Below are 18845 nucleotides of genomic sequence, written 5' to 3'. Positions count from 1 at the left end.
TAGAGCTCCAAGGAGATTATGTTGAAAAATAAAAAAAAATTTACCCAAAAAAAATTGTTTTTATACTTCATTCTAAGAACTTATTGAACTACCCTCGTATTATCACATCGACATCTACATACACCACTGATTTCTATATATATATATATATAATAACAATAGCTATTACAGTGTATACAATTACGAGGGGTGTTCAAATAGAAAGTTTCCCTAGTCTGCCGTTTTGCCCCAGCGCCATCTAGCGAGCTGGGACCGAACATAGTTTTATTTTAGGATATACCGATAAGAGCGGAACTAGTCTTAGCTGCCGAAAAAATTTTTCCATCAGTACCGGCTCGGAAACCACGGAGGTACCTTTGAAAAACGTGTCCACTTGTGAGTTGCGTGCAGTTATTCGCTTTTTAACTGCAAAAGGGCTCAATGGCAACGAAATTCACACTGAATTAGTGCATATTTATGGTAAAAAATGCATGAGTGTGCCATTAAACGAAATCGTCCTGCAAAATTATCGAGAAAAGTGTTGCTTTTTCACGACAATGCACGGCCTCATTCAGCAAAAAAAACACAAACCTTACTGGAAAAACTCAAATGGAAAATTTTTGATCACCCACCCTGCTCTCCAGGTCGCGCACCAAGTGACATTTTTCTTTTTCCTAAGTTAAAGGAAAGTTTGGGTGGCCATCACTTCAATTCAAATGATGAAGTGAAAGACTTTCTTAAATTATTCTTTAAAAAACAGTGCACGGATTTTTATAAACAAGGTTTTGCAAAGCTTGAGAACAGATATAAAAATTATATTCAAGTTTAAGGGGACTATGTAGAAAAATAGTTTATAAGTCAAACAATATATACATATGTTACTTTAACCTAAAAATTGTGTTTTGCTTTTTTCCCGGAGCAGGGAAACTTACTTTTTGAACACCTCTCCTATAATACCAACAAATGTCCTCTATTTTAGTCAGGTAAGGTTCACTAATAAATTAAACACCTCTTGTTTAATGTTTGACCTCAGAGTAATTATTAAAATATTTATATCATTAAATTATTCGCAACATTACATAAATTACGTACATTTTTTGTATTTAATTTCTACATAAATATATTTATATATATATATCGTATCATAAAACTTAAAGTACCATCACATTAAAATGCAGGGGCAATGATTTAACATTTTCAATAATGTATTAATAATTCGTAAAGATTTTTTCCACTCCTCGTCTCTCTTTCACTCATTCACACTCCCTTCAACATAACAAAATGTACATATAAATACAATTCTATTCTAATAAGTACTCAATTCGCTACCTAATCGTGTACATTTCATATTTTACACCAATTTATTCCATCTAACGTCTAATTTTTTTTGTCTAGACACTTTTCGAGTTACTGCATATTTCTAGAGTTTCTTGCCCGTTTCCGAATCTGAGAATAGTATATTGGAAAATAAATAAAAAAATCATTTCCCGACAATGTCACTTTCAAAGATGGAATGTATTATTTTTTGAGATTCTAGCTGGAAAAAAGGCGAAAAAAGAAATCTGGGAGTCAGAATCGGAAACTGAATAATCACTCGGTGGTGTATCGTTCTTTTTTTTTTTTTAACAGAATCAAGACCCGCAAGAGATTCGGTTACTGCGCAAACAAAAATAGAGGTTACTGCGCAGACGATTTTTTTTACCAAAGAAACTACGTATATTGCACATTTATAGCACATTATCTTTGGAAAGAAATTATTACTTTTTTGGCGAATTGATGCACTAACAATAAGTCATTACTTATTAGAGTTACGCACGAACTTCACCTAAAATTGATATACATACTACACACGCACAATTAATTCTTATCGAATTAAATTTCGTGAACATCTATTACATAAAATCTGGGAAATCAATCCGCGTTAATTTTACCATTTATATATCATGATTCACGACAAAGATTCTAAGTCAATTGGCGTAATAATTAATCGTAATTATTACAATACCTAGGTAACTGGAACTCTAGTATCACCCACAATTTACTTCTAAGCCCTTGTTCAAATCTTCGAAAATTTTCGATTTTCTTTCTGCCTGGAGACCGATTTTCTCAGAAAATGGGTTCAGATCAAATTTGAAAATGTTCGAAGCCACTTTGAGGTAATTTTTGGCAAGCAAATTATGAATTCCCAGCCGGCGTGAAAAAATTAATCAATTACAATCAGTAAAAAAATAGGATGGATGAAAAATATCGCACATAAGTAGATAGAAAAAATCTTCGCAGAAGATTTCGAGTTGCGATGGCCGATCCTTAAGAGTTAAAGCTCATTGTTTGTGACTACAAGGCTTAATCGCGGAAATAGTTAAATGCAAATGAGAAACTTTGAGTGGTAATTAATTATAAAAAACGAAGATAATTTGATCGTAATTCGCGATCTTTCACTTGAGAGTGGCGATCGAAATTGGAAGTAAAGTTTGATAATCGTAAAACTAAAGACGCCAATTTAATCGCGTTTTACGGAAAGACGATCACGACAGTGGGCACAGTAGAGTTCCCATTATCGTTCTAATGTCAGGTATCTATGTATTCAACACAGTTTCGTGCTTTTGAAAAGTTCGTCGGAAATCTTATTTAGCAGGAAGCATTTACTAATCCTCGATGCTCGAGGGAATCTTTCAGACCTTGGAACAGTTGCATCTGTTGTTCTTCTTTTAAGTTGAAAACCTAGGAAGAATTAATGAAAGTAAGTAGCAGGATCCGAGGTCTGTGATGAAGGAGACTTCGGGGGAATATTTTACTATTTTCAGGCCTCAAAGAGCCCCTATTATATTACATCCCCTATTAATAGGGTGGTTCAAAAATGTAATTTCCAAAAAAACTGAAAATGTCTTTCAATTTTTCACGACAATCTTGAATTACATTTTTTTTAAACGTTGCTTTATTAAAATGTGAAAAGTAATGTAAATATTTTTATCTATTATGAAAGAAACATCTCGTTTAGAACAAATCTTCCTACTGACAAGTTTTTTATTGATCAAAATAAAATTTATCTTTACTCATTACAGAATAAATAAAGCGATTCTAAACATTTTTTGTAGACTTTACCAATTATTTAATAGATTTTATAGTGCATTGTGGGTGTCAGATACCCCAAGAAATTTTCAAACTCTTATAAACCATACTTAATTCGAAAAAAAAGAGTAAGTGTCGCCATCTAGCTTTAGTTGGAGACAATAACTGTAAGTAAAATCGTTTAGCATACTGCGTCAAGCGTAGGGTCGTATTCATAGTCCGAACTTAAGGGCATGTGATACTTATAAAATTGTCGATTTTACCAGTTTTAGGTTCCCACGGCTTTTTTTTAGAATAATAAATATTTTCTCAAAAAATTTGGGAAATGATAGCGAACATGCTAACGGACGTCCCCACACACTTTTTGTAGATTAATTCAAAAAAGTTTTAATTTAGCGAAATGTGATTAATTTGCATTGCGCTTAGGAATTAGTATCGATATTTTCAGTGTAAGATTCCCCCGGCTTTTCTCCTAGGATAAGAAATATTTTTTCTTCAAAATCTGGGAAATAATAGCGAACATGCTAACGGACGTCCCCGCATAATTTTTTGTATGTTTTTTTTCAAACAAAATTTGATTTTGCTAACAACGTGTGTATATTTCGAGGTTAAATGTGTTACAATCCTCCCGAGCGTTACTTTCAAACTACACAATATTTTTGGCCGAAAACTTTGGACTTACAAATAAAGATATTAACTAATCTCCCGGAGCTAACCTTGTTTGCAGGCAATTAAAAAAGTTTATTTCATAAATAATTTCCAAATTATCGGAAAGGCAGAGATGAAAACGACGTAACCTCAAAATAATGCATAAAATTTTTATTTAGCACAATAAATTTTTTTGTTATTATCCCTCAAAAAAGAGTTCGAGGACGTCCGTCATGATATTTTATCACATCTCCGCATTCAGTTTTTAAATATTTTCATTTTTGTGTAAAAAAAGCCGGGGGAGATGTACCCGATTGACCACACAAAGAAGTATCGCATGCCCTTAAGGCCTTGTGGCACACGAATTGCCACATCGAGTTGAAAATTTGGGAACTGAAATATATTCTAGATAGTTCCACTTATAAAAAAAATTGTTTCTTATTACAAATTGATTTGTTTTAGTACAAAATTGATCTTTTTTGCATAAAAATGGAACTATTTGGTAGAGAATTTAACTATCTTGTTACAAATTAATCTTTTTTGTTTGAAAAAATTCATCTTTTTGAATTGAAAATTCAATTTTTTTAGTAGAAACTTATTTTTTTGTTACAAAAATTCAATTTTTGACGTTACTGTGTTAACTGGAATCTTTTTTGGATAAAAAGTCAACTTTTTTCGTAATAAAAAATTATTTTGCTTTACGATAAATTTCATATTTTTTTATGAAAATTCAACTATTTGCTAGATATGAATTTTAAAAAATCAGATTAATTTAAAAAAAAAATCATTTTCAACGAAATAGATGAATTTTTAACTAAAAAAGAAAAATTTCAACAAAAAACGGAAATAAATTTAGAAATACATTTTTTTATCCCAAGTGATTAATTTTCAACATAAATTATGAATCTTCAACTAGAATAGTAGTTGAATTTTATGCAAAAAATATGTGTTTTTAACTAAAACAATAAGTCTTCAACTGAAATAGTTCAATTTTCAATAGCAAAAATTAATTTTTACTAGAAAAAGATCAATTTTCAACCAAAACTGAAATAATTTTGGAATTGTGTAGAAGGGTGTGGATGTGAGAGATTAATTGAGGGATTGTGAGATTGGAAAGGGGAGGTAGATATTTTGGAGGATTGAGACAGATTTGTGTGGAAGTTTGGAGATTTGTGACAGGATGAGAGAACTGCGTTGATCGGGTTGGTAGTAGTAGGGTTGGGTAGCGACGCCGAAGGGCGAGACAGGTACAAGACCGCGACGGTAGATAGAGGCAGGAAAGCATAGAAGGCGGGACAGTTTGAATATGATTCATGGCTAGCAGAGCGAGTATCTCTGCGGAAATATCATGAGTATCTCCGCGACGAGCGTGAAATATCAAAAGATGTTTAGATCGCCGCCGGAAAAGCATAGTTTGGTAGGGAAGAGTGACAATAACAAGGGAGCTGACTGAAGCGGAGATTAAAGTGAAGTTACGATGAAAGAGGAAAGACTAAAGGAAATTCGCGAAGTGATGATAGAGGTAATCGGGATTTATGAAGAAAAGCATGAGAAAAGAGGAGAGGAATTAAAGAAGGAAATTAGGCGGGAAATGGCTGAAGTTAAGAAGGAAATAAAAAAATGGGAAGTAATCAGGGAAAAGTTAGAAAAGAGGATGCAGTCATTAGAACAAAAGCTAGAAAAGCAGGAAGAAGATAATAATAAAAACGTAGAGATGCAAGGTAGGATGAAGAAACTTGGAAGCTCGAACCGGGATTGTGGTGGGGGAGAGTGGGAATAAGGAGATGGAAAGGCTGAGAAAAATAGAACAAAGAATAGAAAGGAAAGACAAGGAAGAAAGAAAATTAAACATAGTGATAAAGGGTATAAGATTAGAGGGGAAAGAGCTGAAGGATGGGGTGGACGAAGTACTAAAAAGGATTGGTGCTAAGGTAGAGATAGAGGCAATGAGAAATGTAGGAAGGGAAGTGCGAAGAGGGGAGACAATGGTACTGGTGAAATTAAAGAAATGGGAACATAAGAGGGAGGTGATGACAAAGAAAAGGTTATTGTATGGATGTCCAGAGAGAATAGAGGATGTTTTGACATGGGTAGAAAGGAAAATGCAATATAAATTGAGGAAATAGCGAAAGAAGAGAAAAAAAGGGAAAGAGAACATGGCTTGAGTATGGGAGAATACAGATAGACGGAGTGTGGTGGGATTGGAATGAAGAAAGGGAACAGATAGTAAGAAATGAGGTGCAGGGAAACTAGGAGAGGAAGAAACAGGAGATAGGAAAATAAGAAATAGCTAGGGAAAAAAGTTGAGAAAAGAAAGTAGGGAAGAATGGAAGATTTGTTATTGGAATATAGCAGGATTGGAGAGAAATGATAGGGAGTTTATGAGACATTTGACACAATAGGATGTAGTCATAATGATGGAGACGTGGCTAGATGAAAAGAGATGGGAAAGAGTAAGGGTAAGGTTACCAAGAGGTTAGAAATGGGAAGTGCAAAATGCAAAGAGGAAGAATAAAAAGGGCAGAGCAATGGGAGGAATGGTGATGGGAGTAAGGAATGAATGTATACCAGGGAAAGATAAGAAAGACAGGAAAGAACAAAAAGAAGGATTAATTGTAGAAGAGGTAATGACGGGAGAAGAGAAGTGGAAGGTAGTGGCGGTTTATGTGAACGGTGATATGCGGGAGAAATCAGAGGAGATGAAAGAAATGATTGAAGAAAATAAAGAAGAGAGAAGGAAGAAAATCCAAAGATAAGGTACTAAATGGGGAGGGAAAAAAGATTGTTGAAGAACTTGGAGGAGTTGGGATGGTATATCGTAAACGGAAATATAGAAGGAGATGAGAAAGGAGAATATACATGCGCAGGAGGTTAAAGGGGAACGCTAATTGATTATGTGCTGGTGAATGATGAGGTATGAGAGAAAGTTAAGAAACTAGAGATAGGTGATTATATTGATTCGGATCACTTTCCCTTAATAGTGACATTAGAGGGACAAATAAGCAAGAGCAATATGAATAAAAGGGTAACAAATGTAAAAAGTGCAGGAAAAGGGGATTGGTTAAGGGAAGGAAAAGAACAGTTTAGAGAAAAGGTCAGAAATATCAAAATGGGAGAGGGATATTTGGACGAGGAGATTGGTGAAATGATAGGAGAAATAAAAATAGGATTAGAATACACAATCAAAAATGAAGTTAGTAAACTGTAAATAGAGAAAAAGGAGGTCCGAAAGGAATTAAGAAAGTGGAGAAAAGAAAAAAGTAATGGGAAAGAATATAGAAAAAAAAGAAAGAGTATACTGAGTTGTGTTATCAAAAGAAAGAGGAAGAGAACAAAAGGTTTGAGGAAGAGGCGAAGAAGGCTGGGACGGAAGAAGAGGTACGGAAGGTAGTAAAGAGAGAAAAAAAAAGAAGAAAAAGATTAAACCAAGATATTGAAATGATAGAATGGAAGAAATATTTTTTGGACTTGCTAGGAGGAGTAGAGAGAAAAGTTATAAAGGGAGGAAAATATGGTAGAGAAAGAGATGAGGAAGAGGACATTTCAAGGGAAGAGATATATGGAGGGGAGGAACTAGAGGAATGGGCATGGATAATGTGTAATATAGTATGGAAAGGAGAGGGGTGGCCAGAGTTATGATATATAACAGAGTTATATACCAATAGTAAAGAAAGGAAAAGGAGAGGAGGTTAAAGATTATAGGAGGGACACGTTGATGTCGACACTGTATAAAGTATATGTAACTATTGTGTCGGAGAAATTGAAGATAGAAGTTGAAGAAAAAAAGATCGAGTCACCGAATCAGACAGGGTTTAGAAAAGAAATGGGGGTAATGGACAACATCTATGTTCTGAACCATCTAGTAAATAAGAGAATTAAAAGGGTAAAATGGGCAATGATAGCAATGTTCGTGGACTTAAAGGGGGCATTTGACTCATTAGACCGACGCGAAATAGAAAAAGTTATGGTAAAAAAGGGGATACGAGAGGGATTAATAAAGAGAGTATCAGAAATTTTTAGAGAGACAAAAAGCAGGGTAAAGGCAGGAGAGCAAGTAGGAGATAGTTTCTGGTTGGTGAGAGGTGTGAGACAAGGATGTCCTTTGAGTCCACTTTTATTTAATTTATTAATATCAGACTTGGAAGAAGAAATGAGGAGAAAATGTTAGGGCGGAGTTATGATAGGGAAGGAATACGCAGACGACATAATGTTGATGGCAGAGGATGAAGAAGGAATGGCAGGATTAATTACAGGTTAGAGAAATACTTATATGGGAAAAAGCTGAATATAAATGTAGAAAAGACAAAGATAATGAGGTTTAGAAAAGAAGAGGGAAGGAAGAAAAAATGGACAGGGAGATGGAAGGGAATAAAGTTAGAAGAAGTCAAAGAGTATAAATATTTGGGATGTATCTTGCAAACGAATGGAGATCATACAGCTCATATAAGAAAAAGGATAAAAAAGCAGCAGGGGTAATGAAACAGATATGGGGAATATAAAAAAGAAGGGGAAAAAATGGAGAAGGAGAATGTGGTTATTTAATATGCTGGTATGGCCAGTACTAGGTTATGGAGAAGAGATATGGGGATGGAAAGAAAGAAAAGATATTGAGATTTTACAAGAAAGGTATATAAGGTGGACACTAGGGGCAGACTGGAGGACGCCAGGATACATGGTGAGAGAAAAGGCGCAAAGGGATAAGTTAAGTATTAGAGCGGGAAAGAGGGCATGGAAATTTGAGACGAAGCTGAGGGAGGGAAAGGGAGGGGAGCTGGCGAGAGAGTATTCGATGGAGGTAGAAGCGAGGAGAGGGAGGGCGATCGAATTAACGATATGGGAAGAAGAAAGTAGGGAGTTCTTTAATGATAGAGAAATAGAAGACGGGACTGGAGTCGTTTTTTTTTTTGTTAAAGAGTTATGTTTTAAGATGAAAAGTTGAACTACACTGTAAAATTTTTTTTATTGAAGGCTTATGTCTGGTTGAAAATTTAACTGTTTAGTTGAAAATACTTCTTTTTTTTTGTGTAGAATTAATTTGTTAACAAAAAATATAACTTTTCCATGTTTTTTAAGACTGATATTTTTCAGTTAAAAATTCGCGTTTTTTTGTTGTAAAAAAATATTTTTTTATTTTGAAATTTCCTTTTTTTGCGTAAAAATGCGTCAGTTTCGTGTGAAATTAATTTTTTGTTGAACAGTCATCTTTTTTTATTTGAAAATTAAATTATTATGAAGAAACTTTGTCTTCTGATTTGAAGGTTCAATAATTTAGATAAACTTTTATTTATTTTTTGAGTAAAAAATCTTCATTAGTTTGAAATTTGTTTTTTTGGTTTTAAAATTCTTTTATTTTGTTGTATAAATTTCATTCTTTTTTTTATTAAAATATAAACTATAACACTTTTGCGTTGGTAATTTGTCTCTTGAGGTTGAATATTGAAATATTATGTTAAAAATTCAATTATTTTGTTGAAAATTCCAGTGTTTTGTTAAAGAGTTATCTTTGAAAGTAGAAAAAACTTTTTTTTTGTTAGAAATAAATGAATACATTTGAAATTTTTAAATTTGTATATGAAACACTTTAATTCTTTAATATGCCTGAGCTAGAAAAGAATTTACATTTAACTGCTGATATAACCTGAATAATAAAAATATTGTTAAAAATCATAAATTCTCCTAAATTCTGAAATACTGTGAAATAGTTAAATGAAAAAATGTAATTTTTGATTTTTCATTATTTTTTTAAGCTGTCAAAATTCAAATTTTCGATTTTTCAAGTACATTCAAAAATTTGTTATGATAATCTTGTAGGGCATTCAAAAAGAAACATTTTTCTTCTCTTGACTGTTTTTCATATCGTGCGTTATTTGTCTTAAAATGTTCATTTTAGTGTGTTTTTTGGAATTTTGTAAATGCCATAATTCTTGTAAATTTTTCTTTTATCGAAAAAAGTCATCAGGATAAATTATTTGTCTTTTCGAATACTATAAATATCCGTAGAGAAAATTCTTGAATTTTGAAAAAAAAAGTGGTCTCAAAAATATTCAAAATGTGCTCACTTTTTGAATTTTCATACAAAATGGCTGTCTAACGAACTTGAACTTCATTTTAAGATGCTAAAAGAATTCACCAAAGGAAAATCCAATCAGTCAATTCTTTCGAAAGTTATCGTGCTAACAAAAAAACCAACCACGGACAGACAGTCAGGCACATTCGTAAAAACCTGTTTTCGGATTCAGGGGGTCTCAAAACGTGGACATTTGACAAAAACTGGGGGGACAAATTTTACACAAATCTAATACATTTTTAAAAATACAAAAAAACATTTTCAACCAAAAATAGAATGGTTAAATTTTCGGGTAGAAATCTAATTCAGAAAAGAAAAAAAAACGCATTTTCAGAAAAATAGTTCAATGTTCTACTAGAATAGTTAAATTTTTGGTTTAAAAAATGCAAATGATGAATCGTCAGCCAACAAAAAAATTATTTTTTAACAAAAGAATCTAACTTTTAACTAAGTAGTCGAATGTCTAACTAAAGAAAGGGGAATTCGGAATACAAAATGTTTTTAAAACAAAATAAAATAAAAATAAATAAAATAAACAAGAATATTAACTGGCAAAGAAACAGATAATTTTCTGTAAAAAAAAACAACAGATTTTCAACCAAATATGTGAATTTTCAATGAAGCAGTTGAATTTTCAATAAAAAAATACTAAAATGGTGATTTGTCAATCAAAACAAATTTTTTATCAAAAAAAGGCGAATTTTTTGACAATTTGCATAAATTTTCAAACAAATAGTATAATTTCTAAATAAAAAATATTAATGTTCTATCAAATAGTTGAATTTTCATGAAAATATTTAAAAACATTTTCAAGAAAAAATAGAATGGTTACCTTTTCGGTTAAAAATTTAATTATTAACAAAAAAAAATAAAAAATAAACGAATTTTCAGCAAAAAAGTTGAATGTGTATAGTTCAAAATAAAATAATAATAAAATAATAAATAAAATGAACAAGAATATTTACATGCAAAAAAAAAAACAGATAATTTTCTACAAAAAAAAAACGATTTTTAACCAAATATGTGAATTTTCAATAAAAACAATATTAAAATGGTGAATTTTCAACCATAAAGATCAATTTTTTATCAAAAAAGGCGAATTTTTTGATAATTTGCATAAATTTTCAAACAAATAGTATAATTTCTAAATAAAAAATATTAATGTTCTACCAAATAGTTGAATTTTCATAAAAATATTTAAAAACATTTTCAAGAAAAAATAGAATGGTTACATTTTCGGTTAAAAATTTAATTATTAACAAAAAAAGAAAAAAAAGAAACGAATTTTCAGCAAAAAAGTTGAATGTGTATAGTTCAAAATAAAATAATAATAAAATAATAAATAAAATGAACAAGAATATTTACATGCAAAAAAAACAGATAATTTTCTACAAACAAAAAAACGATTTTTAACCAAATATGTGAATTTTCAATTTAAAAAATACTAAAATGGTGAATTTTCAACCATAAAGATCAATTTTTTATCAAAAAAGGCGAATTTTTTGATAATTTGCATAAATTTTCAAACAAATAGTATAATTTCTAAATAAAAAATATTAATGTTCTATCAAATAGTTGAATTTTCATAAAAATATTTAAAAACATTTTCAAGAAAAAATAGAATGGTTACATTTTCGGTTAAAAATTTAATTATTAACAAAAAAAAATAAAAAATAAACGAATTTTCAGCAAAAAAGTTGAATGTGTAGAGTTCAAAATAAAATAATAATAAAATAATAAATAAAATGAACAAGAATATTAACTTGCAAAAAAAATTTTTAACAAAAAAGGCGATTTTTTTAGCATGTTCATAAATTAAAAAAAAAACTAGTTTAATATCTAAATAAAAAATATCAATTTTTAATCAAATAGTTAAAATTGCAATAAAGAAGAATCATTTTATATTATTATTTAGCAATATTTCTTCTTTAAAATACTACTTCTACTCTAAAAACTACTTGACTTATTTTTTTAATCCAAAATTTGGAAGAGGGAACTTTCAAATTGAAACAATTTCTGACTTGGAACAGGGATTCGTTAAAATTCTTTTCTTCTAAATCCGAATTATAATTCTTTAAAGAAATTCCCGTTCCCTGTCAAAAATTCCCTCTTCCAATTGAGAAAATGGTTGATTGCCGGCGCAAAAAATTATCAAAATAATAAAAACTTAAATTTTTCTTCGACCAGAAGTAAATTCCCGCTCACCCTGTTAATTAATTCTTCATCATACCCAATTTTTATTTAACAAAGTACCCTTTCTATTTTTTTTTTCATTCTATATATGGATTATGAGGCCTGTTTTTTCGATAAATACCTGTTGCAAAAGTTTCTGTGGAGAGGCGGTGTGAATGAAAGATGAAATGTAAACGTTCACGAATGTTGCCATCAAATACTGACAGTCGAACCTGTCCATTATTCCTCCATGGCCAGGAATAATGTCTCCAAAATCCTGAAAAAATTGATCACAAAAATTAAATTGTAAGGCGACATTATTCCGAGGCGAAATGAAAAGTCCAATTTTGAGATTTCACTCTATTGCAGAGCAAGAATTTACCCACAAAGTATAATAGAATAAGGAGACTCCACTCCCAGCTGCCTTTGGAAAATATGGACGCATAAATTCGGATTTAGAATTCATAAATTCCCGAGAATTTAAGTTCAGGCTATATAACCGAGAATATGACAAAATTTAGGAGAATTTAAAAGAAATTATGATTTTTAACGATATTTTTATTGTTTAGGTTATACCAGAAGTTAAATAGAAATTATTTTCTAGGAATTACAGTGTTTCGAATACAAATTTAAAATTTTAAAATTTATTAATTTATTTCTAACCAAAAAAAAAGAGTTTTTTCTACTTTAAAAGATAACTCTTTAACAAAAAACTGGAATTTTCAAGAAAATAATTTAATTTTGAACATAATATTTGAATATTCGACCTAAGAGACAAATTATCAACGAAAAAGTGTCATTGTTTATATTCTAATAAAAAAGAATAAAATTTATACAACAAAAGAAAAGAATTCTTTGTTCAAAAATGAATTCTAAACAAAAGAAAAAAATTAATTTCAACCAAACAGTTAAATATTCAAACAGACATAAGCATTCAATAAAAAAAAATTCACAAAGTTAATTTAAATTATTGAACCTTGAAACCAGAAGACAAATTTTCTTGATAAAAATTCATTTAATTACATTATATTTTATTTTATTTAAAAATATTTAATTTAAAAATTTATAACAAAAAAAAGCGAATTTTTAAATAAAAAATATCAATCTTAAAAAAACATGGAATTACATTTTTTGTTAAAAAATGAATTCTAAACAAAAAAAAGAAGTATTTTCAACTAAACAATTAAATTTTCAACAAGACATAAGCCTTGAATCAAAACAAAATTCACAAAGTTAATCTAAATTATTGAACCTTCAAACAAGAAGACAAAATTTTCTTTATAAAAATTCAATTTTCAAATAAAAAGTATGACTGTTCAAGAAAAAATTAATTTTACACGAAACTGATGCATTTTTACACAAAAAAAATGAAATCTAAACAAACCAAAAAAAGAAGTATTATCAACTAAACAATTAACTTTTCAACAAGACATAAGCCTTGAATCAAAAAAAAATTCACAAAGTTAATCTAAATTATTGAACCTTCAAACCAGAAGACAAAATTTTCTTTATAAAAATTCAATTTTCAAACAAAAAATATGACTGTTCAAGAAAAAATTAATTTTGCACAAAAGTGATGCATTTTTACACAAAAAAGGGAAATTTTAAACTAAAAAATTATTTTTTACAAAAAAAAACGCGAATTTTAAACTGAAAAATATCAATCTTAAAAAACATGGAAAAGTTACATATTTTGTTAAAAAATTTATTCTAAACAAACCAAAGAAAGAAGTGTTTTCCACTAAACAGTTAAATTTTCAACCAGACATAAGCCTTCAATATAAAAAAATTCACGAAGTTTATCCAAATTATTGAACCTTTAAACCAGAAGACAAATTTTCTTCATAAAAATTCAATTTTCAAACAAAAAAACAAGAATGTTTAACAAAAAATTAATTTTACATGAAACTGATGTATTTTTACGCAAAAAATAGAAATTTCAAACTAAAAATTATGTTTTATAATAAAAAAAAACGCGAATTTTTAACTGAAAAATATCAATCTTAAAAAAACATGGAAAAGTTACATTTTTTGTTAAAAAATGAATTCTAAACAAAAAAAAAAGAAGTATTTTCAACTAAACAGTTAAATTTTCAACCAGACACAAGCCTTGAATCAAAAAAAATTCACAAAGTTAATCTAAATTATTGAACCTTCAAACCAGAAGACAAATTTTCTTTATAAAAATTCAATTTTCAAACAAAAAAACACGAATGTTTAACAAAAAATTAATTTTACATGAAACTAATGTATTTTTACGCAAAAACTAGAAATTTCAAACTAAAAATTATGTTTTATAATAAAAAAACGCGAATTTTTGGCTGAAAAATATCAATTTTGAACAAATTTCAAAAGTTACATTTTTTGTTAAAAAATTAATTCTCAACAAAAAAAAGAAGTATTTTCAACTAAACAGTTAAATTTTCAACAAGACATAAGTCTTGAAGACATAAGTCTAAAAATAAAAAAAAATCACAAAGTTAATCTAAATTATTGAACCTTCAAACCAGAAGACAAAATTTCTTTATAAAAATTCAATTTTTAAATAAAAAATATGACGGTTCAAGAAAAAATTAATTTTACACGAAGCTGATGCATTTTTACACACAAAAAAAAGGAAATTTTAAACTAAAAAATTACTTTTTTACAACAAAAAAAACGTGAATTTTTAACTGAAAAATGTCAATCTTAAAAAAACATGGAAAAGTTACATTTTTTGTTAAAAAATTAATTCTAAACAAAAAAAAAGAAGTATTTTCAACTAAACAGTTAAATTTTTAACCAGACACAAGCCTTCAATAAACAAATTTCACAATATAGTTTAACTTTGACCCAAGTAGTTTAATTTTCAATTAAAAAAGATTAATTTACAACAAGATAATTAAACTTTTAACAAACGAGATAACTTTTCAACTTAAGATATAAATCTTTAACAAAAGAAGTGATTTCTTAACAAAGCGATTCAACAAAATGTTTTAAACAAATTAGTTAAATTATCAAGTAAAGAAGAAAAATTTTAATCAAAAAGTTGCATTTTTATAAAAAAAAATGAAATTTTTTCTATAACAGATGAAGTTTTTAATCAAAAAGATAAATTTTCAAGAAAATAGTTAAATTTTCTATTGAAATAGATTTTAGTCGAGTTTTCACGAGCAAACTATGAATTTCTTTAAAAGAAATAATTTCCTAACAAAAAAATTGAATTTTCAATCCAAAAAGACGAATTTTTAACCAAAAAGGATGACTTTTTAACAAAATTGTGTAATTCTCTAGCAAATAGTTGCATTTTTATTTTAAAAAATATGAAATTTATCTTAAAGCAGATTTTTTTATAACAAAAAAGTTAAGTTTTCATCCAAAAAAGATTCCAGTTAACTCAGTAACATCAAAAATTACATTTTTTTAACAAAAAAAAAATAATTTTCTACTAAAAAAATTGAATTTTCTATCCAAAAAGTTGAATTTTTTAACCAAAATGGATGAATTTATAACAATATAGTTAAATTCTCTACCAAATAGTTGCATTTTTATCCAAAAAAGATCAATTTTATACTAAAACTGATGAATTTGTAATAAATAATAATTTTTTCATAAGTGGAACTTTCATCCAGAAAATATTTTAGTTCATTTTTAATTTTTTTCTGCTAAAGTAATTCTCAAAGTAATAACTATTATAATCGGAATAAGGCAGCATTTTAGATAGAAATTTGAAATTTATTAATTTATTTTAAACAAACAAAAAAATGTATTTTCTATTTTAAAATATGGATTTTTACAAAATTTAATTTATACAAAAAAGAAAAAGAATTTTAAAAGCAAAAAGACGAAGTTTCAACAAATAAAGATTTTTTACTCAAGAAAGAAAGAAAACTTTACCTAAATTTTTGAACCTTCAAGTCAAGAGACAAATTTATTGAAACTGATGCATTTTTAACCAACAAAAGTGAAATTACAAATCAAGAAACTTATTATTTTTTTAGGAAAAAACTAGAATTTTCCACTAAAAAATATAAATCTTTAAAAAATTGGAAAAGATACATTTTAAACCAAAAACAAGGCTAAAGATACAAAATACAAAGAACAATCATTTTTAACCAAACACTTGAATTTGCATTTAAAAAAATAAAATTTCTACTAAAACAGATGAATTTTTAAATAAAAATCATAAATTTCAAAAAAAAAAAAAATTGATTGTGCTGTTAAGAAGACTTCAGCTGACTTTTGACGATTAAAATATGACTTTTTAAACAAAAAATAAGTTTCTACGAAAAAAATTGAATTTTCAATTTTAAAAAACGAATTTTTTTAACCAGAAGTATGATTTTTTAACAAAATAGTTGAGAATTCTCTGACAAATAATTGCATTTTTATCCAAGAAAGATGAAGTTTTCTCTAATGCAGATTAATGTTTAATAAAAAACTACAACTTTTTATCAAGTTGAACTTTCATCCAGAAAAGATTTCAGTTCACACCAAAATATAAATTTTACACAAAACAGTAGAATTCTTAACAAAAAAATATGGCTTTTTACAAAAGAGTTTAATTTTTAATCAAACACACAAAAATAGCTTCATTTTTATCCAGAAAAGATTTTAGTTCTCTCTTCAATACCAAAATCTTACTTTTCAACCAAAGTAAATTCTCTGAAATTATTAAATTTTCAACAAAGCAGCAGAATTTGCAACCAAAAAGTATGACTTCAACGAAATTTTTGAATTTTTAACAAAACATTTGTATTTTTATCCAACAAAGATGTAAATTCTGCTAAAGATAAAAATGCAACTATTTGGTAGAGAATTCAACTATTTTGTTAAAAATTCATTCTTTTTTGTTGAAAAAATTCGTCTTTTTAGATTGAAAGTTCAATTTTTTGCAGAAACTTATGTTTTTGTTTAGAAAAAAATCAATTTTTGATCTTACAAAGTCAACTGGAATCTTTTTTGGATTAAAACTCAACTTTTTTTATTAAAAAATTCTGCTGCTTTAAGAAAAATTTTATATTTTTTTGGTTAAAATGCAACTATTTGGTAGAGAATTCAAGAAGTTTCTTAAAAAATAATCCTTTTTGGTTAAAAATTCGTCTTCTTTGGTTAAAAATTCGTTTTCTTAGATTGAAAATTCAATGTTTTCGTAGAAAATTATTTCTTTTTTAATATTTCATGTTATATTGGTGAAACCTCGAATAAAATATTTTTCAACCGAAAACTCAATTATTTTTGTTGTTGTAAATAAATCTTTTTTTGGATAAAAAAAAACACAAATTTTATACTGAAATTTGTTTTTTGTTGGGTAAAAATGCATTAGTTTCGTGAAAAATTAATTTTTTGCTGAACAATCATATTTTTTGTTTGAAAATTAAATTTTCGTAAAGAAAATTTGTCTTCTGACTTAAAGGTTTAATAATTCAGATAAACTCTTATTAATTTTTTGAGCAAAAAATCTTCATTTGTTAGCAATGCGTCTTATTTGTTTTAAAATTGTTTTCTTCTGTTGTACAAATTTGATTCTTTTTTTATAAAAATATAAACTATGGCACTTTTTCGTTGGGAATTTCTCTTTTTAGGTTAAATATTTAATTATTGTATTGAAAATTCAATTATTTTGTTTAAAATTACAATATATAATTAAAAAGCCACCTTTCATAGTATAAAAGACATTTTTTTTTAAATAATTAATAAATTTGACAATTTTAAATTACTAGCTTCCGAGGTTTATCCTTTTTATTATAAATCTTATTATTTAGTTAAAAATTTAATAATTTTCTTAAAAAGTCATCCAATTTTTAAAGGTTTTTTGTTTAAATCATTTCTTTTAGGAGAAATTTCATCTTTCTTGAACAACAATGTAACTTTTTGGTTAAAAAATCAATTATTTTATGGAAATTTTGTCTTGTTGATTTTAAAATTCACCTGCTTTAGCAAAAATTAAAACTTTCTTGAATAAAAATTCAACAATTTTGTTAAAAGTCCTTATTTTTGTTTAAAAATTCTAATGTTTAAATATAATATTCGGCGTTGAAAAAAGAACTAAGATATTTTCTGAATAAAAATTCAACTATTTTTTGAATTTGAATTTTGTTTTTATTTAATTAAAAATTCATCTGTTTTAGCCCAAATGTCATCTTTTTTGGACAAAATTGGTTAAAAGTTTGTTGAAAATTAATCTTTTTTATTACTTATTTTTTTAATTGAAAATTTAACTGTGTGGAAACTACTTTTCTTTTTAATCCATTTTTTAACAGAAATTGAATCATTTACATTTTTTAAAATTGATCTTTTTTAGTTATAAATTTGCCTATTTTGGTAAGAAAAATAATTATTTAGTTTGAAATTTCATTTTTGTTCATGGAAAATTAATTATTTGTTGTAAATTCATATTTTGTTTCTCGCTTGAAGGTTCAATAATTTAGATAAAATTTTATTTACTATTTGAGTGAAAAATCTTTATTTGTTGGAAATTCGTTTTTTTTGTTTCAAAATTCTGGGTTTCGCATTTTTCCACAAGAGGCGCTACGTTAACTTCTCTGTTGAAAATTCAACTATTTTTTTGAAAGTTTGTCTTTTTTATTTCAAAGTTTACCTGCTTTAGCAGAAATTAAATCTTTTTTTTTTATAAAAATGCAACTGTTTGGTTAAGAATTAAACTATTATACTACTTTCTTGAAAATTAAAGTATTTTGTAGAAAATTTACTTTTTGTTTAAAATTTATATTTTGGTGTTGAAAAATGAACTGAAATATTTTCGGGATGAAAATTGATCTTTTTTGGATTAAAATGCAACTATTTGGAAAAGAATTTAACTTTAGGCAATAAAAAATTCTTCTATTTTAAGATAAATTTCATATTTTTTGATAAAAATGTAACTATTTGCTAGAGAATTAAAAAATTTGGTTAAAAATTCGCCTTTTAG

The 18845-nt window shown here is 27.6% G+C and overlaps 1 protein-coding gene across 1 annotated transcript in view; it reads right to left on the bottom strand.

The window, feature by feature from the left end:
• Positions 1 to 1582: 1582 nt before the first annotated feature.
• The window catches only part of LOC117178039 (phosphatidate cytidylyltransferase, photoreceptor-specific), a 36822-nt gene continuing 19559 nt past the window's right edge, over positions 1583 to 18845 (bottom strand). The window contains exons 7-8 of the mRNA XM_033369242.1: positions 12078 to 12212; positions 1583 to 2700 (exon numbers count right to left, since the gene is read on the bottom strand). Of these exons, the coding sequence (XP_033225133.1) occupies positions 2608 to 2700; positions 12078 to 12212 (228 nt within the window). The 3' untranslated portion in view covers positions 1583 to 2607. The remainder of the gene's footprint in view (positions 2701 to 12077; positions 12213 to 18845) is intronic.

The sequence above is a fragment of the Belonocnema kinseyi genome, chromosome 8, assembly GCF_010883055.1.
Source record: "Belonocnema kinseyi isolate 2016_QV_RU_SX_M_011 chromosome 8, B_treatae_v1, whole genome shotgun sequence".
Classification (NCBI taxonomy): Eukaryota; Metazoa; Arthropoda; class Insecta; order Hymenoptera; family Cynipidae; genus Belonocnema; species Belonocnema kinseyi.
The sequence above is the reverse complement of the archived record's forward strand: the minus strand, read 5'-3'. Positions and strand labels throughout refer to the sequence as shown.